A 26,021-nucleotide genomic window follows, 5' to 3' on the forward strand; every position below is an offset into this window, starting at 1 on the left:
CTGTGTGAAGCAGCAGCTGAAGTCCTGGGTTAGCCACTGTAGCCCTGTGACTCTTGCTGTTCAGGTCAGTTTCTCCAAAATACCCTAAGTGCGGTGAGTCACCGTCGGGACCTGGCGAAATCCCCATCACCCCGAATGGAGAAGTAAAACCTTAATCTCTTTTACAGCATGTGTGGGTGGCATTAGTTTTGCCTGCCCAGCTGCAGGTGTCTGAAAAATAAAAACCTAATAAACTGTTATCGTTCCATGCCTCTCGAGCACCAGCCCCCCAGATAACTCAGAACCTATTAAGCTGTAAAATCGGGGCAGAATTAAATAAATAAGTTGGTGACAAAGGAGGGGTGAAGGTCAGAAATTTTTAAATGACTATTTTAGTTCAGCCAGCGCTTTGAGATTTGGGACAGGAATTGAGACATCTGGGTTTGGTTTCAGCTTAGGCACACATTCACGTGATACACAGACACACGCGCACACACACACACACTCGCATATGCACACACTCACACACACACACACTAACAAACAGGTACACACACACTCACATACACACATACAGGCATATGCATATACACATACACTCACATACACACAGATGCACACCCACACCGACATATATACGCACTCATATACATCCACTTATACACGTATACGCACACAAACATACACATGCACATGCACACTATATCGATAGCAGAGGATAACTTAATTCCCGTGGTGCACCTCGTCATTGCACTTTGCCCTCTCTGCCTGCCTTCCAGCCACACCCCACTGCCCGCCAGAGGGTCTCCTGCACACAGACTCCGGCCACTGCTTCCATCTGATGCCTGCGGAGTCCAGCTGGGCGGAGGCGCGCCGACAGTGCTCCGCCCTCGGAGGGGACCTGGCTGTGGTCAGAACCGAGCCGCTCCGGGGGCTTCTCGCCCAGCGTGTCACACAGTGAGTGGTCTGATATGTCGGGGGGGGTGATGCTGACAGGCAAGATAGGCTAGGCGTGTATCCAGGAGTAAACCTCATTTTTGCATGTATTCTTGTTTGTTCACGTGTGTGTCTGCTTGTTTGAATTTGTATGCTTAAATGTGTGTGTGTGTGTGTGTGTCTTGCACAAGTGTCTTTGTTTGCATGTGAATCCATGTCTGTATTTGCATCTGTGTGTTTGTTTGTTTCCACACGTATATGTGCGTATGTTTGTGCTTGTATGTGTGCATGCGCGTGTGTATGTATGAGCGCATATGACTGTGTGCACATATTAATGTGTCCTCACCCCTTGGTTCACCAGTTTTTTCCCAGTTAGTGTCAGTTGTACTTCTGGCTGTGAGCTCCCCTCCCCTCCTACCCCTGGCCCTCTGCTTCGAGGAGGGAAAATAAATACAATGAACAAAGCCACTGTGTATTATTTACACAAGTCCACACTTCCACTACGGCTACGCGCTTGGCACAGGACCGGGAAGGTTTCCATTGGCCATCTCCACTGTGTCACATCCAATAGGGAACACCCTTCCCAAAACGCACAAACCCTGCTCACTCCGCCCCGGTTCGTTTCATCATTTCGTTGGGAATGTTTTTCTGTGGTTCTTTTTTGTTTGTTGTTTTCTTCCTCCAGCTTTTAACTCTGGCGTTCGTTGCAGGAGCAGGCCAAAAGAACTAAAAAAAAAAAACGTTTTGTCATAATGGAAATAGATTTGAAAAATAGAACATGGGAAAAAAGGAGTCTATTATGGTTCTTAAAAAGCACTTGGCACGGTGAGCCCTCGGAGGGGGGATTGAGAGCCCTGATACACCGTTCCAGCTCGAAAAGCTGGCTTTGTATCTCCTTGGAAGCCGAGAGCAGCGACGCTCTGAGCTGCTGAGCTTCTGGCTGGTGCTGGTCTGGTCTGGTCTCGCCGGACCGGTCCTGTATTTTCCGGTTCAGACCGGTACGGGGCGGTAGTGTGGAGATGCGCCGGTACGGTTGGTGTAGGCCCGGTCGTAGGGCTGTGTGCAGCTGAGGGAAGCGGATGTGTGCTTGCCCGGGCAGCTCCGCTTTGTGGTGAACGCGACTCCCCTTGCTCAGAGCGTTCGTGGCTCCTTCTCCTGCCAGCATGGGTCGGCCGTGGACCCGGCCATCACTCCGCCTAAAAAAACGCCCCGTAATCTCATCCGTGCTCTTTCCATTCGCCTCCATCATCCGCTCTCCGAGCCAGCCGGCGTTGATGAAGCTGTAGGCTTGCCCAGCTCCTTTTGTAGTTAATTACCAAACACCCGCTCGCCGTATATGGGGATCATTGGGTCCCAGAAGGAACTTTCCACCACGGCATGAGGGTTCACACTTCAACAAAAGCGGTCGAGCTATTTCAAAAAGACTTTTTAATTTGTGTTATTCTTAACTGCAAGCTACGGCGCATGGAGCGGTAGCATGCGCTGGCGTTCGCCTCCTCCTGTATGGCGCTGATCCGCGAACACACACAGACTCGTGTTTTCTTTTTGAACCCGTCTTGCGAGACCTCATAAGCCTTCACTCGCCGCGGCATCGCACCGACAGTTTGACACTGAATAAAACAATATCAGTGTCTTCTGTTCTGTCTGCATCTGAAAAGCCTATAACAAGGTTGCTCTCCCCGCTCAGAAGACAGCTGGTGCAAATGTGTGTTTTTCAGAGAACAAAACAGAGGCGATTTCTTTTTTAGGTCGCTGGCTGTTTGCTGATTGCCTACTCCAGCCGGCTCGGGTTTTGAAGTTGTGGGAGTCTGTTCTTCTGTGGTAGTTTGAGAACATAGTTGGTGTAGCTGTGAAAGCTCTGCAAACCGGCATTGGTGCTCTGTAATGCTTTGAAATGGGCCACTTTGGAAAAGGGTTCCTGCGTGTCATGGGAAATTTTGGAGCTTGTAGGTGTCCATACAGGGGTGCCGTGCTAGATTTTTCAGTGTCTTGGGCCTGGGTCAGGTGGCAGAGGGTCCCTCCTCTGATATCTTGCCCTCATTGTGTCCGTGGCTCCGGCATGCCTCACTGAAGCGGTCCCTGCCCGTATTTCTGCGTGTGTGGGAGCTGTCTCCCGGATGAGTGGGTGTTCCTCGCAGCTCGCAGATGTGCGTTTCCTGTCCCCGCTCTCCACACCCTTCTCCACCCTTCATTCATCTCAAACCAGAGACTCGATGCTTCCAGTAATCTGCACTAGAGTAACCCTCTTCCCACAGGCCCTCGCCCGTCCCCTCTCTCTCCCTCTCTCTCTCTCTCTCTCTCTCTCTCTCTGTCCCTTTCTCTCTCTCTCCAACGTGCTGTAGCTGGGACACAGTCCCTCCCTCACTCCCACCCTACCCACTGACAGCATCTTATGTAAGAAAGTTTAGAAACGCAGAACTTTTTATATTGGGTTTTTTTTTTTTTTGGCACAAAGGGCTCTTTTTTCTCTCCGCTCCTCCTTTTTCTGGCTTTTTTTTTATTTTGCAGTTTTCACAGATGTGGGATTTTGGCAGGGGCCCATAAGAAACATACTGCAGCTATAAAAGAGAGAAAAGGGGAGAAGGGGTGTGAACGTGTGTTTGTGTGAGTGCGTAGGTGTGTGTGCGTGCCTGTGTGTTTGCGTGTGAGTGTGTGTGTGTGAGTGTGTGTGTGTGTGTGTGTGTGTGTGTGTGTGTGTGAATCACATCCAGGTTGCTGTGTGCTTGGCCGCTTTCAGCAGCCTGTGAAGTGAACCGCTCTTCATTGTCTCGTTAGAAAGAGGGGTCAGTGCCCAGGACATGGAGGGTCCAGGGTTCATTCCCCAAGCAGACAGAGGGTTTAATCCTCCGCTAGAGAGAGGGTTCAGTCCCCCAGTACAGACATGGTTCAGGAGAGTGAGGCCTTTGCTCCCAGCTGAGAGAGGGTTCATGATCACAGCAGAAGGAGTGCAGCTGATGGTGGGGAGGGGGGGGGGGGTTTCTGGCTGTTTGGCCCGCAGCACACGCCAGGCTGAATTCACAACAACTCTTAACAAGAGCAGCACACAGAGAGCCCGGCGGTCCCAGCCAATCCTTCGCCTGCCCCCTTCCAGAGCAGGAATCCCAGCAACCCAAACACGCTCTCCCTCTCCCTCTCTCCCTCTCTCCCTCTCTCCCTCTCTCTTCTCTGCTCTCTGCGTACCAGCTGCCTGCTCCGGCTGTCCGTGCACAAACACAGCGTATCGCGTCCGAGCACGTCTCTCTGGGCTCGCGGGGCAACCGGGGAGACGCGTAGCAGGAAAACAAGCCCTGAACCCGGCGGCGGCGGGCAGCAGGCACGCGGCCCCGCCTCCCTTAGGGGGCCCGCCCCCGGGTCTCAGGAGAGAGGCTGATTGGTTAACGGGTTTATTCTGAGTGACCCCGGGTTTGTCAGGGTGGGCGTGAACACGTGTTAGGTCATAGCAGAAACGGGCAGGGGGGATTCCGAGAAACGTGCTGAGGGTTTCAGGCTCGAATACCCATTAAAATGCTGCTCGCGCATGCTCTTGAGGAAAAGCCGACTGTATTAAAATGAGGGCGTCTGTAAACTATCAGCAGTATTGTGGTCGCAGGTGTTAGGGTTAGGGGTAGGAAATGATTGATGACAATAATCAGTAAAAGTAAGGCAGTGTGAAAACATATTGAGAATATTTTTTACATCAATTAATATATTACAATATGTAAAGTATTTCCGCTTTGGTGTATTGCAGTGTATTTCTGCTTTGCATAAAAGGATCAATGAATATTTTGAAAATATGTAAATTGTTGGCATTTTGGTATATTGTAGTATAGTTCTGCTTTGCAGGAATGTATTATAAATGTAATTGAAATATATTCTTGGGCTGAACAACATACGTCTCAATATATTACAATATATTTGGTTTCCGTACAGGTCTGTTGGGGCAGTGTGTAGAGTGTGTTGGTAAGGTGTGCGCTCTGCGTTCTGACAGGGAGCGCGGCGTGTGGCTGGGCCTGAGCGACGCTGATATCCCCGGCTCCCTGCAGTGGACCGACGGCTCGGAGGCCAGCGAGGGAGAGGGCGGGGCACGCGACAGGGCCACCCTCGTGCCGGGGTACGTCTGCGTGTCCCTGGACTCCGGCGGGCACACCAGCTCCCACCCCTGCACCACCACCAGGGCCTACATCTGCGAGTTCAGACCACAAGGTAGGCCGTCAGGTGCGGTCAGGTGGAGGCTAGGGTACTCACTGTCTTCCTTACCTGTTTAATCCTCCCTCCCTCATTACTCTAACTCCTTACCCTGCTCCCTGTGTTTTCATGACAAGCTAACTACCTAACCACCACATGGGCATCTGGGTGTTCTTGTTATTTTGATTCCCAGTTAGAGCTGTCCCCCTGTAGTAATACAGTACGCATATATACTAACATAATTACTAGGACTTGTTCGACATTGTTGCATTATAGCCTTTTGAAGTCTTTGTGGCTGTTTAAGGCTGAATGTCTGCAGACTTCACTCCCAGATGCATGCTTTTGCGCATTTTTTTTTCAGCTCACTTTGGGTGGCAGCTGAACTCTTACTCTTTTTAAGTCAATTACACTGAGCACAACTAATTTTGATTTAAATAACATGATAATAATGGAGCAGTGCTCCCTTCTGCTTCACTGTTACGGAACAGAACGGACAGCTACATGGTTTAGCCTTGCATGCTAAAGAAACAGGGGAGGTTGTTAGCTGGCTAACATCTGAAAGGACTGTTGATGTAGAAGGACTACGTGAATAGGGACATGTTTCTGTTAGCAATACAAATTTAGGTCAATCAGGCACTTTGCAGTGGTTCACAACAGCAATAAAATCTGTCACAGAAAAAGCAATAATTTCCTTGAGTTATGTATAAGAGCAGCTAAATATTGTATGTATTTTTGTTTCCATAGCAGTGACTGTGGGGGGATGGTGCTGTAGGGAAATAACAGGCTTGGTTAATATCACCCCTGGGCTTGACTGGTAACTCTAGAGATACTGAACAAGTTACTCTGCAGCCCACACCACCATTCAGTGTTTTCTATCAACTCAGCCACCACTTGAACTTCTACTTGTACAGCCCCCATTATTAGCATTACAAATACTGTAAGTACACAGTGCAGCAGCGTGGCGGAGTGGTAGGGAGCAGGTCATGTGACCCAAAAGCATTTGGTTTGGTTCCCAGATGGGCCATCACTGTCGTCATGCCTCGGTACTCGTTTTATGCCCTTGGACAGGAAGTACATACTGAAAATTGCCTCAGTAAAACATCCAGTTGTATAAATGAATAGCATGCACAAAAAAGGTAAAATATGTAAGTGACTCTGGATGAGAATGCCTGCTAAGCAAGTGTAATGTATCTCCTGGTAGAACTACTGTTCCTGTTAATAATTACGACTGCTGGTGCTGTTCTGAAGGCCATAGGATACATGCTCCCATACTGTGACTACCACTTCCACACCGATAAAGAAAACCCCTATGCCTTAATCACTTCAACTAGAAGCAACTTGGCTGACTGCACAACTCCTTGAAATATTTATGTACTTTGACTCTTTTTTTGGGTTCCACTTTGTCTCTTTACAGAGAGCTTTGGGAAATTGCATCTCTTTACTGTTTAGAAACTGTTTGTGTAGTAACACGTATTTGTTTAAAAAAGAAAGGTCCCATAACCCTGAGAGGAACATTTATAGTAGTTTTATTTTTTTTTTATTCAAACTGTCGAGTCTCCCTTTTCTAGAATAACAAAGTGTCTGTGAAGGGTATTTTGTTGAGCGCGAGCATAAAGACTCCTTTCATTTTCGTCGGGGCTTCCTCCGTGGCGGCTGCAGCGGCTCGGCTCGACGTAATTAGCCGCTGGCTCCGCGCGCCACCCGCCGCTGAGGAACGCGCTCTATTCCAGATGGCTCTCGCCACCCTGTTTACTCCCCAATTAAGCAGCTGTCTTCCCTGGGGGGGGCGGGGGCGAGTGGGGGGGGCGTTTCTCTGTCACACCCCCCGTTCTCACACGACAAACTCCCCAAAATAAGAAATGCATACCCCTACATGTACACACACACGCACGCACGCACACAAACTCCCTCCCACCCACGACCCCACTCCCCTTCAATATGTGTACACGCACGCGTGTGTGTGTGTGTATGTGTGTGCGTGCGTGCGTGCGTATGTGTGTGGCTCTGAGAGTTACCAAGTGCGTGAAGATATTCCTCTCGCTACATGTGTGTGCAACTGTCCCAAATGCTAGGCCCAAACCTCCCAGAGGTGTTGAGATAAGGCCCTGCTCTCTCTCCGTTGATTTACCTCCTGTCTAATCCCGCGCGACCACAGGGAAAGGCCATAATCTGTGGCCTCCGTAGCACCCACCATGGAACCGGGCCCTGGCGGGAGACACAGCCGCCCGACTGGGAAACCAGAGAGCGGACACCGACCCCGCCTGCAAAGCCAGCACTGACGCCACCCCCTTCTCCGTGGAGAATGCGGAAAGGGGTCATTTTCCAAAACACGGGGTGTCGAGCCAGTGGCTTGAAATGACGCCGCGTTCGTTGATCCCGATGCAGCGTCATTTCTCCCTCTCGCTTGCAGCAAGCTCATCGGCGTGTGGGGGGCGACCGGTCCGCGGTGAGATCAGAGATTTAATCGAAAAGCATAATGAATCTCATTAGATGTTATTCAGTCCTCCGTCTCAGTTTCAGGTGGTGCTCTTCGTCCCAGAGCGAGAATCAATCATTGTCTCTGAGTCATTGAGGCTTATGCATAAAACTGTGCTAGCTTGCCTACATAGCTGCCAAAGTCCGTAATTTCCTTCTCTTTAAGAAGGAGCTGTGCGTAAAAAAAAATTCCTCCCAGTTTTACCATAAATGGTGGGCAGCGTGTCATTGCGGGAGCTGAAAAAGAGTGGAGTCTTTTATCCGGTGAGATCCGCTGAGAATGTAAATACACTCTGCTGTGAATGACGTAAGGCTGGTAACCGTGCCCAGCTCGCCACACCCGAGCGCTCAGCGCTCTGCGAAGGAGAGGCTCTCCGTCCCGCGCACTCTGTTACGCTGGCAATGGCAGCCATTATCTTTAAAGCGCACGACGGCATGATCGCAGCCTACATTTCGATAATTGTTTCCCTGCAGGTGTTAACGCAGGTGACTACACATCGACCAGCTGTTAGATTGTAACGGTGATGAGAAATGTAGCCGTTTCAGGAGGGGGTCGCCATCTTTGACAACAGAGGCCTAACCACTTGGAAAACTTGCCATTATACACTTTTATTGCATCACTGCACAGCGGGGTTTCCACTTCTGCCAGGTCTTTTTGTTTTTTTTGCATATACCCAGTAGTCTCTCTCAATCAAAAATTAATTGACAATTGCCTTTTAATGAAATTGCACAAATGGAGAATTGGGTATCGCCAGGAAAAGGAAGGAATATTAAAGTGAAGCTCAATAAATATCTGAGTACTTTCTCTCTCTCTCTCTCTCTCTCTCTCTCTCTCTCTCTCTCTTTGAAATTCCAATTCAAATCAGCTTCATTGCTGCGTGAATGTGTTGCCAAAGCGTATGAATAATGATGAGCGATCTCTCTGTGTCTGTGCTGCGGCTTTTGCAGTGCGTGTACCTGACGCAGGTGTCTTCATGGTGGGCACTGCTGTGTTCAATGCTCAGAGGGTCCTCTCCAGCCCCAGCGCCCAGCTCCCAGCCCCCGACGACCCTGGAGGGCCAGTGGAGGTAAGGACCATGGGGTGCCTGCCCGCTTGGCAAACCTGCAGCTGTCCTGTCCTTTTTCAAAAAATGGAGGGTGACGCTGTGTCTGTGTGTGTGTGCCGCCCCCCCCCCCCCCCCCCCCCCATTCCTCAGCTGCTCATGTTCCCCACCCTGGGGTTCACGCAAGACGGCCGTCTCTCCTCCCTGGAGTTTGTCACCCGGCACCTGAGCGGGAGCGTGCAGGTGCGCTTCCAGGTGTACAGACCGCAGTGCCAGGAGCTGGGCCTCAGCCTGCAGCTGCCAGGTAAGGGCTTCACCCCCCCAACGCCTACCCCCGCACTCAGGGTTAGTGTATGGTGAGAGCGGGCTTTGGTGTATTCTGTCCTGTGTATGTGCAGGCTGTACTGTAGGAGGCATGGTCTTTCTTTCTCTGTCTGTATCTCTCTCTCCTTTCTTTCTCTCTTTCTTTCCTCACATCTCTCTTTCTCTCTCTCTTTCCTTCCTTCTTTCCCCCCTTCTCTCTCTCTCTCTCCTCTTTCCTTCCTTCTTCCCCTCTCTCCTTCTCTCAGTCAGTAGCCAACTAAAGTCGGAAGAGTGGCTGAAGAGGAAGAGAGAAAAGCACTGAAGTTGCTGCCAGAAATGTCAAAAAGAATGAATAAGAAGCAAGAAGGAAAAGAGAAAAAGGCAGAGGAAAATGTGAGCGAAATTGAGAGAGGCAGAGGAAGATCTCTCGTGTATCACCGGTGCTCTTGAGATGTTGTCTCCTGTGTGAAGATCTGTCCTTGAATGAGGATTAGAAAAGAGAGAGGGTGAAGAGAGAGGGATTTTCTTTTGCTTTCGGGGCTCTTTTGCTGGGTTCTCAGTAGTCTGTGTCCTACTCACTTCCTCTCTGAGCCGTCATTTACCCCAGCGCCGTGTGTCAGAGGAAGAAAGTCGAGGGAGGCAGCTCTTTTCCTTTAATATATGGCAGAGCCAGCAAACCACTCTCTCTCTCTGTCTCTCTCTCCTTCCCCAACTCTGTCTTCCCCTCTTTACTGTCTTGCAAATCATTCACACCAAGCCTTTTTTATTCCGGCGTTTCTCATCCCGCTAATCTTGGTTTCCTTTTTCTTCTGTTTATCACTCTCTCTTGCTCCCTCTCTTTCTCTCTTTCTCTCTGTCTCTTTCTCTCTTTCTCTCTCTCTAATAGCTGAGAGAAGAGCCTTTCTGTGTTCACACTCAGGGGAAGTAATTGCACAAAGAAACAACCCCGATAACACCATGTTTGTGTACTGGAGGGTGAAAGCGAACCGCGCCAAATGAACCGTACAGTGACTGGGTTAATGTGGGGCAAGAATATAAATAATGGAGATCATTCATAATGCAGGCTAAGGGACACCTAAGCGGCCACCCGTCAGTGACTGAGATTTGGCCCAGGCCACTGTCAGCTCTTCTGCTGTGAGCGCCATCTAATTATCTTGAGAGAAAGTTGTTGCCCAGCCCAGTCTTTTATTGCCCAAATTATGTTGCTTTTCTTTTGACCTCTCTCATAATTGCCTCAAAGCCTGTTGGCATATTTTGTGTCGCTATTTGAGAAGAATAGCGACACAGCATGCCTGAGCGTGATATTATTGAGTTGCTGGTTCACTCCTTGTAACTCTGTACATTGTGATGCTGTCTTTTCTGTAGAGTTCTCTTGATGTCCCGCTGATTGCTGTATAATCTTAACTTGAATTGATTGATATGAAAATTGATATTTGTGCAGTGGATGTTCCATAAACCACTGTATGTATGGATGGAACTACCAGCGACTTGAACTGCTGCAAATGTTTTGCTGTGGAGAGCAGAGTGTTTTGATTGGTTCAAATCAGTCAGTCAGTGACAGCACGTGGCAACTCCATGGATTAAGTAAGTTGATGTATATTCCCTGGCCAGTCACTATCCAGTATTGAATAGCATTGCTATAGCAAACTTGCTTTTTAAGTAAAATAAATGCATTTCTTTGGGCCAGTGTGAAGTGTTTACTCCAACCATCCACCAGCGACCAGTGCAGATGGGCATCAAAGGAGCGCCTCATAAATAAACATATTTCCCCATGCTGTGAAGACCGTGTGCTGATCATGTGACCCTGTAGCCTTTTAAACCAAGAAACGGAGCCTGTGTGCCTCCGTAATTGCTTACTGCAGTCACCTTTGACCTTGGCATCTATCCCCCACAGGCTGCGGAGAGCTCTGCGCCCCCATCGCCCTGTGCCAGGACCAGGAGTTCAACGACACGGCGGAGTCCTGCCCGCCGCAGCAGCAGTGGTGTCCCTTCCAAAATCAGTGTTTGCCCCTCAGCAGCCCCTGCTCCCCCTCCTCCTGCATCAACTGCTCGATCGCTGACCTCCTGGAGGTTCTCCAGCCCGAGTACAGGCTGGTGAAAGAAGTCGTCTTCACCCTGCCGCCCGGGGACTCCAGACAGCAGCTGGTGAGTCTTCCTGTCTGACAGGATGTAAGGTCACATGCAGAGGCCTTCTTATGTAGGTTCATTGAAGGAATTGTGATGGTGTGGGAGTTGATTACAGGCTAGATTAGCAAGGAGAGATAGCTGCTGGTCTTAGTGAGGGGTGTGACTGCTCCTCAGCTGTCTGTATGACAGTGGACAGTAGGGTGGTGTACTGGTAAGGAGCAGGGCTTGTAACTAAAAGATTTCAGGTTTAATTCCCTGCCAGGCCACTGCTGTTGTACCCTTGGCCAAGGTACGTAACCCACAGTTGCCTCAGTAAAATCAAGCTGTATAAACAGAAAACATTGTAATGTACAATACCAGTCAAAAGTTTGGACACACCTGATTAAGATAATGGGAAACAGGCATTCAAAGATATTTTGACCTAAAGACGTATGCTTAAATGCTTGAAATTTGTTTCTTAGATGAATATAAACAGTGAAGTTGATGCCTGCATGAATTTCTTTTAAAAAATCATTCTAAAAAATATTTCGAAGAATCTAAAATCTAAGATAGTTTCGATTTGCTTCTAACACTTTTTTGGTTTGCTGCTTAATTCTGCTGCATAATTATTTCAAAGTTTTGATGTCTTTACTATTATTCTGAAGAGAGGAAAATAAAATAAAAGTAAAAATAAAAAAAGAAAAGCGTGTCCAAACTTTTGACTGGTACTGTTAGTTGCTCAGGATAAGAGCATCTGCTATATGACAGTAATGTCCTGTAATGTAATGCAATGATAGCTTGGTCAGTACCACCCTCACCCTCAGTCTCTTATCCTTTCCTCCCTCAAGGTGCGAGAGGGGATCACAGATGTCCTGGTGTCCGCGGGCGACGTCATCGCCCTCCAGCACGACGCCGGCCCGGGAGCCCTGCTCCACTGCGACTCGGACCCGTCCTCCCCCTGGAGGCAGAGCCTCTTCTCTCTCAACCAGTCCGACTGGATCAACGGCACCGTGGACCCTGCGGGAAACGGCAGCTGGGCGGAGGACCAGGCTTGCCTCCTCAGAGTGCTGTACACGGGGCGGCGGGAGACCTCCATCCGGGGCCGGCTCCTCCAGGAGGGGCTGCCGACCCCGGGGACGTACAGCTTCCAGGTGACATCGGACGACCCCGGCTTCCCCAGCCAGGCGTCCTGCCCCATCCGGGTGGTGCCTCCCCTGGGCCTCGCCGTGGTCTACCCGCCCAGCCAGAACGGCACTCTCTACTTCCGCACCAACCAGACCTTCCTGCTGGCCAGGGTGCGCTCCTCGCACGAGGCCTGGCTCGGCTGGCAGGGCGACAACCAGACCTTCCGGTTCGAGCCGTCCTGCCCGGAGAGGCTGTCCCACGTTGTGGAGGAGTGCCGGGCGGACGCGAACCAGGACGCGCGCTTCGCGTACGTCGACCTCCGGCTCGGAGACTCCCCAGCGACCGCGGTGGTGCTCACAGCTGTCAGCGAGGTGACCTCGGATAACCTGACGGTCCAGGTGAGGGTGGAGGAGCCTCTGAGGAACCTGACAGTCCGGCCCGACCCCAACCACAGAGTGCTCATGGGGACCATGGTGGTACGTCCCTCAGTAGAAACCCATTCCCGCTTTTTATTCCTTTCCTGCTTTCTTACTCTCTCATTCTTCAAGTGTTCATTCTTCATTCATCACCCTCCTCTTCCTGTCTGTCCTCTTCCCCCTCCCGCTCTGCTTCTGTAATGTTAGCTATCTGCCACCTCAAAGCCATTCTCACTCTCTCTCCCATAATTACGCTTTAATTATTTAATTATGCTTCTCATTTGCTATCTGCCTCCTCTGCAAAGCAGCTGCTTATGAGCCTGTGCCCGGCTGTCTTTCAGAGCTACTCGGCGACCGTGAAGGAGGGCTCGAACCCCAGCTTCAAGTGGACCGTGGACGACAAACCCCACTTCACCTACTACAACACCGTGCTCAACGTCATCTACCAGAACGCCGCTGTCTACAAGCTGTCTGTGAGCATTAGTCCGAATTCTTCCTTCTTAACATTTTCCACTTCGATCTGCAAAGGAGCCTCTGGAGATATCTCTCCACATGAGCGTAACAGTACTCATATTGTCATTTGAGAGTCTGCCGTTTTGTGAAAGTGTCAGGGCTGGGTCGGTCTCCTAGGTGACGGCGATGAACCACGTGAGCAGCCTGACAGAGCACTACAACGTGACAGTGGACGCCATGATCCCCATGGCCGACCTAACAGTGAAGGGCGTCCCGGCCATCATCACCCAGGGCTCAACCCTCAACCTCTCTGCATCGATCGTGATCGACATGTCTGTGGATGCTGCCTTCCGGTACGCTTAAAGGCCGTCCGATTCCAACAGCCTCTCAATTTCACCGAAGGCAAACATTCTTTTGATTTTTACATTACATTATTGGCATTTAGCAGACGCTGTTACATTACATTACATTATATTATTGGCATTTAGCAGGTACACCTATCCGGAGCTACCTACATCGGTTAAAGTTTTTCGTACAATGTTATCCATTTGTACTACTGGGTATTTACTCAGGCAATTGTGGGTTAAATACTTTGCCCAAGGGTACAGCAGCATTGCCCCAGTAAGGAAGTGAACTGCCAACCTTTCGGTTATTCTGCTCCTTAACCACTATGCTATACTGCCACCCATTCAGTGCTTTTTTTAGTTAAGTGTTTTCTTTTTTTCTGAGATCCTTGCCACTACTATAGACACAAAAAAGAGGCCCCATTTGTGTGCTTCAACTCTCAGTAATGCCAGATCACCTGAAATAAAAAAATAAAAAACTATGAAAAAAGTGTGCTGAGGCTGAAATCAGCAGAAAGCCACAGCGCTCATTTAGGCATTGTTAGTGAGATGAGCAACAGCTACTGTGACATGGTGTGACTGAAACGTCCACGCAGCGGGAGGAGGGGGGAAAAAACACAACCTTAATCGCAGGAGCCCGTCTGGGAGGCCCAGATAATGCCAAGGTGTTACAGCCTAGAATGAAAGGCGGCCTTTAGTTTCCCGTGGGTCATTTTTCCATGTTCTGCTCGACATCGGAATAAAAGAGGGGGGGCAATCACAACACGGCCAGCTGTGCCTGTAGCTGCGCTCCAGATAATGACTCCCGGTCCGTCTCTGTTTTTGCCGTTCGATTTACGGCCTCGCGGTCGCCGTAGAGCTCTGACAGGAATTTTCCCCTTCGTAGCAGTCGGCGTGTGTGTGCGTTTCCCGACTTTCCATTCCCCCACCCCACCGTCTCTAAATCTTTAGCGGTGCCTCCGTGCGTAATGTTTCAGAGCCCCCCAGTTTCCCTCGCCGGTAATGGGAACCTCATGGGCTGCTGCAGCCTCTCAACACCGTGGTCCACCTGCTGAGGTGCCAGGAGGCGGGGAACGGCGGGGGTCAGCCCATTCCCGTTCCACTCGGGTAGCGATGTTCCCTTCGTGCGCGAGTCAGTGAGTCAGAGAAGTAAAAAAAATAACCATACCAATATCCACACTTCATGTTTTCACTGGAACTCACCCCCGCCACTGGTGTCCAAAACATCTGATTGGCTGGAATATGCCATGAATAAAAGTCCTTATTCGTTTCTCTTTTGTTCCAGGTGGTCCTTTGGTGATGGCGGTTACCAGGTCTACCACTTAAAACCTCCCTACGATAACTCTCTGTTGTTCCCTGATCCCAAGGGCAAGCAGGTCACCTTACAGCAGAATATCAACTACACTTATGAGCAGCCAGGTAATTATGATCAGTGCATTTATAATGCAGGAGGAAAAACAAGCATTGAAAAAAAGAGAGCTGCTACTGGTTTAAGTAGTTGCAGCCCTCTGTTTATAGTTTGTGTACAATGAAGCTTGGAGAGTGAACTCACCCTCGGGCTGATTTGCTGGGCTGCGCTGTAATTTTGCCCTGTTCCTGCTGTTTCAGGAGAGTACACTCTCACGGTGTCCGTGTCCAACAAGAACCAGAACGTGAGCCAGAAGATCGACATGTTCGTGTTCAGTGTGCTGACGGTGGTGGAGATCGAGACCGACCCCAAGCTGCTGCTGGCAGGCAGCCCCGCCGTGTTCGAGGCCCACCCATGGCCCTCGCCGTACGGCATCGTCTACACCTGGAGCTTCGGGGATGGGTCCGCCCCCGTGCAGGGGCGCGAGCGCCGCGTCAACCACACGTTCACCCACAGCGGCATCTACAATGTGTCCGTCTCCGTCAACAACACCATCAGCTACACGAGCACCTACGCGGAGATGCTGGTGTCGGAGGATATCCGGGGCTTGACGGCGACCTCGTCTGCCCCGACGGAGCTCAGCACCCCCACGGTGGTTACTGCCCAGGTGGAGGCGGGCAACAACATCACCTGGACCTTCGACATGGGCGACGGGAAGGTGCTGACGGCGGCGGAGCCACGGGTGGAGCACAGGTACATCAAGGACGGCAACTACACGGTGAACGTGACGGCAGCCAACGCCATCAGCTCCCAGTGGACGGCGATCCCCGTGCAGGTGTTCGTGCTGCAGGTGTTGTGGCTGGAGCCGTCGGGCTGCATCCAGGAGCGCAGCAACGTCAGCTTCAGGGCCTTCGTGTCGGGCAACTCCTCCATCTACGTGTACGAGTGGAGCTTCGGGGACGGGACGCCAAACGTGACCCATCGCGGCACCCCTGGCATCACCCATGTGTTCTCCAGCAGCGGCGACTACCATCTCTCTCTGCTCCTGTCCAGCCACGTGAACAAAGCCAACATCTTTGCCTGGGTCTGCGTCCAGCCTGTAGTTACCAACGTCTCCCTGGTTCCCCTAAGCAGTTACACCCAGCTAGGGGAGGAGAGCAGGTTCACAGTCAGTGCCTTCCCGGAGTTTGATTACACCTACCTCTGGGATTTTGGCACCAATGACTCGGCTGTCCATGGAAGCAATGAGATGGCCTTTACCTACAGGAGCCCTGGGCAGTACCTGGTGATGGTCACCGTCCTCAACAACATCTCCTTCAGCAACAACACAGCCCTCATTGAGGTGCAGGAGTCCGTTGGCCCCGTGGTCATCCAGCACAACGGCACCAAGTCCGACAACCTGGCCCTGCACCAGCCGTACATGTTCACGGCTTCGGCGGGCTCCTCAAAGGTGCGGTACACTTGGGAATTTGGAGACGGGAGCGTCCTGACTGGTCACAACGTCACCCACGCGTTCAACGTCTCCGGCGTCTACAGCATCAGCCTGACGGGGAGTAACGAGGTCAGCAGCAACAGCAGCACGCTCTCAGTGTCGGTCATCACGCCCATCCAAGGCCTGACGGTCAACGCCAGCCTGATCAATGTCCCGCTCAACACCTCGGTCCACTTCGAGGCGCACCTGGAGCAGGGGGACGGGGTGCACTACTCTTGGATACTGTGCGACCGGTGCACCCCCATCCCCAGCTCCCACACCATATTCTACACATTCAGGTCCGTGGGGACGTTCAACATCATCGTCACTGCGGAGAACGACATAGGCTCCCTGCAGGCTAGCATCTTCATCTTTGTTCAGAGGGAGCTGGAGGGCCTGCAGATTGTGGCGGAAGACCTGGTGGACGGCTACAGCTTCGCCACCAACCAGGTCCTCCACCTCCAAGCTGTCCTCCGGGAAGGAACCAACATGTCCTTTAGCTGGAACCTCCTGAAGGACCAGGAGACTGCCATGAACTTGAGTGGGAGAACCATAGACGTCAACTTCTCCATGCCAGGTCCCTGCAACGTCATCCTCAAGGCCACAAACCTGCTGGGCCAAATTACTGTAAACAGGACCATTGAGTTTCTTGACCCGGTGGGTAGCCTGAGCTTTGACGCAGCTCCAAACCCTGTGGCAGTCAATATGTCCACCAACATGACGGTGGCTGTGAGTGGAGGTTCAGACTTGAGCTACCGCTGGTCTGCAGATGGCCGCCCGTTAGCTGGGTTTGGTCCCGCTATACAGCACCGGTTCGGAAATCCTGGTCTCAAACTTGTGAGCGTGGACGTGTCCAACCAGGTGAGCTCAGAGACAATCTCAGAGTGGATCAGTGTACAGGAACCCATTTCAGGAGTGACTTTCACCGCCACCGAAGTCACAGAGCAGAATTTTGTCGCGTCTGGCACCACAGTGGTGCTGCAGGGGGAAAATCAGGTTGGCACAAACGTCTCCTGGACCTGGTACTTTCCCAACAGCATAAAAATGGGCCAGCAGGTCACCTGCTTGTTTCCTGAGGCTGGGGTTTTCACCATCACCTTAAACGCCACAAACGATGTCAGCGCAGAGGCGGTTTCCCGGGATTTCACCGTGCAGGACAAGATCGAGGGGCTGGAGCTGAAAGTGGACAAGAACATCGTGGCTGTGAGGGAGAGCGTGGAATTCAGCATCAACATATCGTCGGGGACCTCCGTGAACTTTGTGCTGTCCATCAGCGGTGACTCCACGGCGGTGTTCCAGAACCACACCTACACCCACAAGTTCACCAGCGCCAACACCTACGTGGTCAACCTCACGGCCCACAATCAGATCAGCTCACAGAGGGTCAGCATCATGGTCAAGGTTATGGAGCCCATCAGCAGACTCACCATAGTCAACTGCTGTGAGGCCGCCATCCCGGTGGGTGTGGAGAAAACGTTTATTGCGGAGATACAGACTGGGGAACACGTCACTTTTCTGTGGACCTTTGACCTGCACCACGGGGCCAAGAAAACCTTTGTTGCCAAACAGGTGACCTACACCCCAGAGGAGGCTGGTCAGCTGACCATATACCTGGGGGCAGTTAACGCACTGGGGTGCCAGAATGTGACCAAGGTCATACACGTCCAGAATATCCTGACGTCTGTCAGCTTGGAAGCCCAGCCCCAGGACACTTTCCTCAACAAGACGGTCAGCCTGCGTGCCTCGGTGTCCCCCTCGTCCACCGCCGTCACCTACCAGTGGGACTTTGGAGACGGAACCACGAGGCAGAGTTCGGTAACACCCGGCATCGACCACTCGTACTCGCAGCCCGGGAACTACGTGGTCCAGGTGAACGCCAGCAACCTTGTGAGCTGGGTCGTGGCGCAGATCGGCATCAGAATCCGGGTTCTGGAGTGCAGGGAGCCCGAGGTGCAGCTGCACGCGGGCCCGCGGCTGTCCGTCCGCCGCTCCCAGCCCCACCTGGTGGAGGCCAGCGTGGACCTGAAGGGTTGCGTCCGGTACGGGGTGGAGTACCTCTGGGAGATCTTCTCCATCCCACTTCTCCCTTCGCAGAGGCAAGCCAGGATCCCCCTCCCCGCGGAGGTGGACACGAGGAGGCTCCAGCTCTCCATTCCCAAAATGGCGCTGGAGCTGGGAAACTACACCTTGGTCTTCTCCCTGTCCTACAAGGGGATCCCCTTGAGGAAGACCGCCAGTCTGCAGCTGAGCGTGGTGGCTGGGAAGCTGGTGCCCATCATCGAGGGCGGCACCTACAGGGTCTGGTCCAAAACCCAGGACCTACAGCTGAGCGCAGAGCAGTCCTACGACCCAAACCTGGGCCCAGACAGCCAGAAGCTCCTGACCTACCTGTGGGAGTGTATCCACACCTCAAAGGTACAGTAACACCGCTGCTGATACAACTGAGATTGCACTGTGATACACCACTGCAGATTATTCCACTGCAAAGAATTATAAAAGAACAGAACTACAGAAAACAACATTGACTTTTTATCACAGGTATCAGGAAATACTAACATACCTTAGGCTGGCTCAGTAGTAACAATAGTAATATAATAATAATAATAATTCCTTGTTTTAAAAATACAATGTATTAGATTACATCAAGGACACAAAGGGAAGAATGTCATTACTTTACATTAAAATTTAAAATACATGTCTGCTGAGAGAATAACACTCACACCATCACTTTGCTATAAAGGTCCCTTTGAAAGCATTCTAAAGTTAACCCCAGGGAACGGGTTTGGTTGGACATTCATGGCATTCACAGAACATTTCACAAATGCATATCCAATCAGACACTTTCCATAGGTTTAGGTTCTCCTGAGAATCACTTGCATGTACTTTTTTATACTAAACAATGAAAGGTTCTTTCACAGCTAATTTTTCCATCATGACACATTTTTACACTTCACTGCAAGTGCTGAACACGTAATCTGCTGTTAGTGTTTGTTGGCAGTGCAAAACTCTAAAGAGGTGTATTTGAAAGACAGAAATATTATCTCTCAGAGCAGTTGTGGTTTCATAGTTTTGGGGAACTATTAAAGTTTCTTTTCTGGTGCCTGTAACAAATCTTCAAATGTGGTTTAAATGCTAACAGGAGTTGTGAAACTGTAGAAAGAATAATGACGACAACTGACATTCCGTATTTTTTATAGATTTGCTGCTTACTGTTGGAGTCTTTGACACCATCTCTACAATATCTTGTTTTTCCTTGTTTTGCTGAGATTTTTTCCTCAGGAGGGAAGCGAGCTAGTATGTGCCTCAGTATAGTATTGGATAGTTTTTTTTTTCCAATAAAAACTTTCTCCCGTAAAGTGAAAAAGTGCTTGCTAAAACAGTCAAGAGACTGGAAAACATAATTAAATGGAGGTTATTTTCTTTTCCCCTTCTCCGTCCGTGCGGTTTTAGCACACGTTTTTATATTCCTGCTGGCGACTCCCATTTAATTTTCCCCCAAAAAAACCCGAGCCCCTCCTTCTCTTGAGGCCTGCGTGGGACGGACAGAAGCCTGCAGCCGGCCCTGGTTTGGTGACTTGGCTCCCGGGACCTCACTTTGCACTCCGCCCAGCTCCAGCGCCATGGCGATCGCAAGCCAAACAGGCCCACCGGGACAGGCGTGTGTGCGTGGGGAGTGGGTGGATGTCTTTGGGGTGGGGGGTGGGGGGGACGCAGAGGCCCGAGTTATGCAACCGTGAACCCATGGGCTTGGCATTCCAGGACTCCTCACGTCCTCTCGCCTGATCAAAGGAGGTGCACAGCTGTCGTGAGCCGTTAAGAGAGCGACGACCCCTTTCAGCAAACGGCCTGACACCAAGGGGTCTCGGAGGAGAGGGAGAGCGAGAACGAAGGAGGGAGGGAAGGAGGGAGAGAGTGTGTGTGTGTGTGTGTGTGTGTGTGTGTGCGCAAGAGAGGAAGAAGGACAGAAAAGAGAGCAGCGGTTCAAAACAGCTTGCTCCCTTCTCCACGGACAGGGTTTGGGGAAAAGAATCATAAAATTTCCCCTGGAAACGCTCAGAGACCTGGAAAAGAACGCAAACTGTTCAGGAAAAATAATGAAATAATTGTCAGAAAAAGAACAAAATAATAACTCCGACACGCCAGACATGTCAGAACCATGACAACCCCATCAGTTTTATATTAGATGTTTATGACACGTTTTATGGCAAACCCTGGAAGTTTTGAGAGGAAAATGGAAAAAGGATATTTCGGCTACGAATCCGAGTGCCTGTGAATCAAAATCCAGAAACTTGCAAGCGCTGAAGAATTTGTGCTTATTTAAGCCTAACAAATTGCTTCAGTTGGTTCTGCCGTTTGTCAGCTTGAAAAGGAGATCAGCTTGTGTAAACAACTCTGGATGTCAGCTTTATTTCTAGGCCATTGAATATTGTTTTCCTGTCTTTTTCTTCTTCTTCTTGTCTGTTTTTAAGTTTTTTTAAGCTATTTATTAAATAGTTGAGTGCAGCCCTGAAGGGCAACACCAAGGCAATTAAAAATGTTTCAACTGGTAAAAAGGACTATCAGCTCATCATGTGGTGACGGGAATCTCAGGTGGTCTGTTGAATGGGGATAACAGCAGTGAATTGTGCACCCCTGCGAACACCTGATTAACCTATGACCTCTCATGCCCCTCCCCTCCTCCCAGGGTCCTTCCCACTGTTCTAGCCTAAAGTTCGGCCTGGGTACCGACGGGCCAGTGTTGGGGATCCCAGGAAGTGAACTGGAAGCAGACGTGGAGTACACCTTCCGCCTCACCATCAGCAAGGAGGGCATGAGCAAAGAGTCCACCACGCAGACGGTGAGTGAACTTTGAACCCCGGCCTCTGACCCTGGGCTTGACCTCTCATTTTTTTTTTATCAATTAGTTTTGGATTCAGTAGGCTAATTGCAAGCTAATGTACAAAACACACTTAATTCCAGCCAAAGCACTTTCCAAATTACATGTTTGAGTGGAAGCAACAGCCTTACTTTCTTGTAAGTTGGGTGCTGCAACAGCGTAGAACTTTTGTTTTTTTTTTTTTTAATTATTTTATTTTTAGCAATTTTCACCCAAATTTTAGTGTTTGCCAGTTATGCTTTAAGACTGTCACCACAGCAACACTGCTGAACCCATGTAAGAGAGACATGCACAACCCTATAAAGTACACAGGCACACCTACCCCATCCACTATTTTGAACAGTAAGAAGCCCCGCAATGCACCAGGAGACAAACGTCATCAGAGGATGAATACTTCCTCTGAATTCTATTTGAGAACTCAAAAGCACCCATGTGCATCCAAGGGTGTCAAGAGTGCATTGGAGTGGGGGGGGGGGGGGTGGGGACCCGGTCGACCAACCCACCCCTGTCCCTGCCCCTGCCCGCCAATGTGGGAATGACGGACCTTCTGTATCAGCACAGCCCTCTGGGAAAACATAAAAAGCACGGCTTGCTGGAGTTTGTTGGGTTCCCACTCTGTTCTTATTTGTGAAAATTTGAGAGCGCCTGTTTCAGCTGATGGAAGAGAAAGCACGACCTGTTCTTCCATGTGCAGGACCATAATCGCTACCAGCAATCAGCACTATCAAAAAAAGGTTTTAACGCACAAAAAAATCTTCAATAATTGTTGAATATACAGACTTACACACAATAGGAGATTTTTAATTTCATTTATTTCGTGAAGAATTTAAGATCTGACTCATTTTTTCATTTCAAGATCATGGCTAATTACAGGTTATACAGAATGTGTAATTAACCAACCATTCAGCCAAGGCTGAACTCCTGTGCAAGGTTCATAAGCGTTACCCCGCTGTTTTCAAGTGTTTTTTTAATAATTAAATGATTATCTTTTGAACAGCACTGAATGGAACTTCAGGTCCTTGTTTCTCTTCAACAGATAAAACAGCCACTCCCCAATTTGCATGAATAAGAACAGAAACCAAACAGTTAGCTGTGCTTTTGTTATATATTCCCAGAGAGCCGTGCTGATCTGGACTGTCCGCTGAATTGAACACACAGTTAGTACCCTTATATCAGGGCCCTACAGCTGAAATATGCATGGAGAGCAGCTCTTCAGCGTCTAATTTACAGACACAATCAAAAACGCGATACAGAATACAGATATTTCTGTGTTATAATCTGTGGTAATATATGTACATTGGTAGGAGGTGGGCTTATTCCAGTGGTGCTTCATCTCTTCAAGTGCTTGTCGTTTTCATCGCTTATTCGCCGCCAGCTCACTTCATACCTTACCTGAAAGGAGAGACTTTTCAGGTGTGAGTTTTAAAAAAATTCACCCCACGTGGAAGTTTTCACGTGGAGCACGGGAGGATTCTTTTAGGCATCGCCTGCTACCGTTCCCGTTGCAGACGGTGATTGACGGGAAGGGTACGCGTGTCCCTTCCTTGACCCGGGCACCGTCGTCCCAGACGAGGACAGACACGGACGCTATTGTTTAATGGCGCCTCGGAGGGGCGCTCGCGCGTTTGGTTACCCGTCGTTTCAAATACCTGAAAGGCTGGATTATTCGTCCGCGCGGTTCGGCAGAGCTCTCTGCAGTTCGTAAGTGGCACGGTCTGTTTTTCCTCCTCGTTCATTAAAATGTTTCTGCCAAATCGAAAGCTTGCATAATTAATGTCCCTCATGCGACGCTAAGGCCGAAGATGCATGAAACGGACAAGAAAAAAAAAAAAAAAACAACAGCGAACACCACTTTGAATACAAAACCCGAAATACGTCCCCACGAGGCTCGGGATCGGTGTAATGATCTGGAATAATGTGAATTTCTTTCTTCCGGAAAGGCTGGTTTGGCATGTGCGAGGGTCAGTCGGCGGCTGTGGGACCCCCTGCTGTTTGTGCCTTAGAGGCCAGATAGCGTAGAATCAGCTCTGTGCGGCGCTCCTGTCCTTGATGCGCAAAATCTCAAGTGTTCTCAGCGGCCGGCTCTCCAGGGCTGGGAGAAAAGGAGGACAAATTTCTTACCTCTGTCCTTGGTTCCCTTTAACATTTTCCACTCCCCCGCACGCCCCCTGCTAATTCAAAATACATAACTCAGATGTACTCAAATATACTCAAGCAGGCAATTCACACCTATTTAGAGCAGGGGGCTGAGTTGGTGGAAGGTTAGCCGCCTCTCCAACAGCCACTAATTCCGATAAGGAGCATCCCAGAAGGAGACGGTCTCTGAAGTGGGCGCTCGCTGTCTCGCTCCCGCCATTGCTATTCAGCGTGAGTCCCGGGGGCTCCGGCAGTCCCAGGCTCAGCGATGTGAGATGCAGGTGCTTAAGAGGCCGCTGATAGAGGCCTCTCTCCTGCTGTGCGGCCGTGCTCTCTCGTCTGGTTCGTCGTCGTCTCGGCGTTGATGAGGAGGTTAGGCGGGCAGCCGGCGGCCGCTGTGCCGGAATTAGGTCTCGGCGCAGCACATAGAGCGAGGGGACTTGTCCGCATCGAGAGGAACCGCAGGTGAAGACTTTCAGTAATACCTCAAAGGCTGCTGGAGAAAGTCACCTTCACCGAGAGAGCGGAAAGAAAAAAAGTTTGACAAATTTCAGTTTTCATCAGATTTGACACCTGAATGTATATAGAAAGGATGAAGCGATACATTTTGTAATTTGTTACACATTTAAATGGTATAACCTTGTCCGCGTGTCATGCCCACTGAACGGGTGCTGGAGGGAAAGTTTGCCATCAGTGTGCTGGTGTTGTGGGGGGAGGTGGGGGGCTGCCGTCAGTGTACAGGCGTGGTAGTGAATGAGTCTCCTTCCCTCAGGTTCTGGTGCAGAGCGGGAGGATCCCCATGGTGTCTCTGGAGTGCGTGTCCTGCAAGGCCCAGTCCATCTACGAGGTCAGCCAGAGCTCCTACGTCTACCTGGCCGGCACCTGCAGCAACTGCCAGGACTCTCACCGTGGGGTAAGTCCCAAGAAAGGGGGGGGGGTGGGGTGGGTCCTCTGAGTCACAGGCTGCCACTGGTGTCCTTCTCTCCCATGGTGGTTCCCTTTCTCCCTCCCGGTTCCCAGCCAAATTACTCATGGAAGTTTTGAAGGAATGCGGTCACCGTGGTCAGGCCGCTTTAACGAGCGCGGAAGGACAGCACTGGCCTTTGATGAAGTAATGCAGATTCAGTGGGTTTTGAGTGATGTCGCCGGTCTAGAATGAAGCGGGGACCGGCGCGGTGGGTTAGGAGTGATGTCACCGCTGCAGAACGAAGTCAAAACAAATCCGGTGGGTGTCAAGTGAGGTCACTCCTGCGGAATGAAGCTGAAAGAAATTCAGTGGGTGTTGGGTGATGTCACCAGTGATAAATCCTGTCATGCTATGGAATGTCTGTTTGGAACATGGCCGTCACTGCAGAACGGAGCTGATGACTGCCGACCCAGAACAGAATGACATTTCCTATTTCTTTTTCAGTGAAGGCACCAAAAGCACTAATACGAAACCCTGTCAGGAGTATCGAAAGATGCATAAGAACACAGTAACATTAGAGTGTAAGAGGTTTCATGAGGAGAACGGGCCATTCAGCCCAGCTAGGCTCATCACTCTGCCTTTAGTTCTGAGATCATCTATCATTGTGTCAGTTCTAGTCTGGAGAACTCCAAGGGTCTCTGCATACACTACAAATACTGAAACTTTTCTATGCATTAATAACCTCTTGGTGAAAAAAAAAACAGTCCCTCAGACTAATTTCTGCCTGTGTGCTTTTGTTGTGCTGACAAAGCTTATATTGAAACAGTTGAAGTCCGCTGTGTTAATCCCTTTTAAAAAAAGTAAGAACTTTAAGAGCTGTAACGCAGGTCAGGGTTGTCAGTGGACAGTGGAGCGGGGAGGAGTCAGCAGGACTGGCTCACGTGACGTGTCTTTTCCCCGCCCCTTTCTCCCCAGCGCTGGACAGCCATGACCCTCAGCAACGAGTCCTTGGTGCTGGACTCCAACAGCACGACGACGGGCAACGACGGGATGAACCTGGTCCTGCGGCAGGGGGTGCTGCGCGACGGCGACTCCTACGTCTTCAGCCTCCACGTCACCGACGACCTCATGGACCGGGAGGGCGTGGCCTCCATCGTGCTCCGCCACAACCTGCCCCCTACGGGCGGCTCCTGCTCCCTGCAGCCCGACGCGCCGCAGGTCAGGACCCTGGTGGACACGGTGCACTTCAACTGCACAGGTGAGCAAAGAGTCGGCAGGGATCCACCCCCAAAAAACTCCACCGGCCTTCCTTCGGTTACATTACATAACATTACATCACAATCATTTAGCAGATGCTTCACAATCATTTAGCAGAGCAACTTCCAGCACCAAGGAACAGAAGTGTATCCATTTAAGTTGAAGTCAGTTGCCCCATGGTTGCAGAGCGTAGCGATTTTAGCGAAGCATAGGGTTTGAAGACCGAGGCAGAACATAGGGTTTAGATACTGACCAGTTACAGGGGATAGCTGTCTCAGTTCAGTACACAAAGTGCAGAAGTAGACAAGATTACATTCTTTTCATTTGCTTAGCAGATGGCCTTATCCATAACAACTTGCAGAGCACATGTAACTCCACCATCCATTTGCTGCTGGGTATTTACTGAAGTGGTTCATTTCAAGTACCCTGCTGGAGGGCACAACTGCAGTGAGCACTAATTGGAGGATGGTTGCTAGTCCACTGGCATCTCACGGCAACTTGCAGGAACGCAAGAAGTTACAGGGTGCTGAGATGGTGGTTTGAGGGAGGGCACCCTGGCCCACCTACCCCATCCCATCGACGGGGGTGGGGAGGGTGGGGGGCACGGCCAGTTTGTTGTTGTGGGATTCTGGCAACCTTTTGGTTAAGAGCCCTGCTCCTTATCACTATACTACACGGCGGC

The 26,021-nt window shown here is 50.5% G+C and overlaps 1 protein-coding gene across 1 annotated transcript in view; it reads left to right on the forward strand.

Annotated features, from left to right (window-relative positions):
* pkd1a (polycystic kidney disease 1a) overlaps positions 1–26,021 on the forward strand; it is an 87,993-nt gene that overhangs the window by 30,451 nt on the left and 31,521 nt on the right. The window contains exons 7-19 of the mRNA XM_036546869.1: positions 759–936; positions 4,883–5,097; positions 8,503–8,621; positions 8,751–8,901; positions 10,795–11,045; positions 11,855–12,607; positions 12,889–13,020; positions 13,178–13,353; positions 14,630–14,763; positions 14,953–18,578; positions 20,848–21,000; positions 23,948–24,088; positions 25,058–25,340. Of these exons, the coding sequence (XP_036402762.1) occupies positions 759–936; positions 4,883–5,097; positions 8,503–8,621; positions 8,751–8,901; positions 10,795–11,045; positions 11,855–12,607; positions 12,889–13,020; positions 13,178–13,353; positions 14,630–14,763; positions 14,953–18,578; positions 20,848–21,000; positions 23,948–24,088; positions 25,058–25,340 (6,312 nt within the window). The remainder of the gene's footprint in view (positions 1–758; positions 937–4,882; positions 5,098–8,502; positions 8,622–8,750; positions 8,902–10,794; positions 11,046–11,854; positions 12,608–12,888; positions 13,021–13,177; positions 13,354–14,629; positions 14,764–14,952; positions 18,579–20,847; positions 21,001–23,947; positions 24,089–25,057; positions 25,341–26,021) is intronic.

Source organism: Megalops cyprinoides, chromosome 1 (genome assembly GCF_013368585.1).
Source record: "Megalops cyprinoides isolate fMegCyp1 chromosome 1, fMegCyp1.pri, whole genome shotgun sequence".
Lineage (NCBI taxonomy): Eukaryota > Metazoa > Chordata > Actinopteri > Elopiformes > Megalopidae > Megalops > Megalops cyprinoides.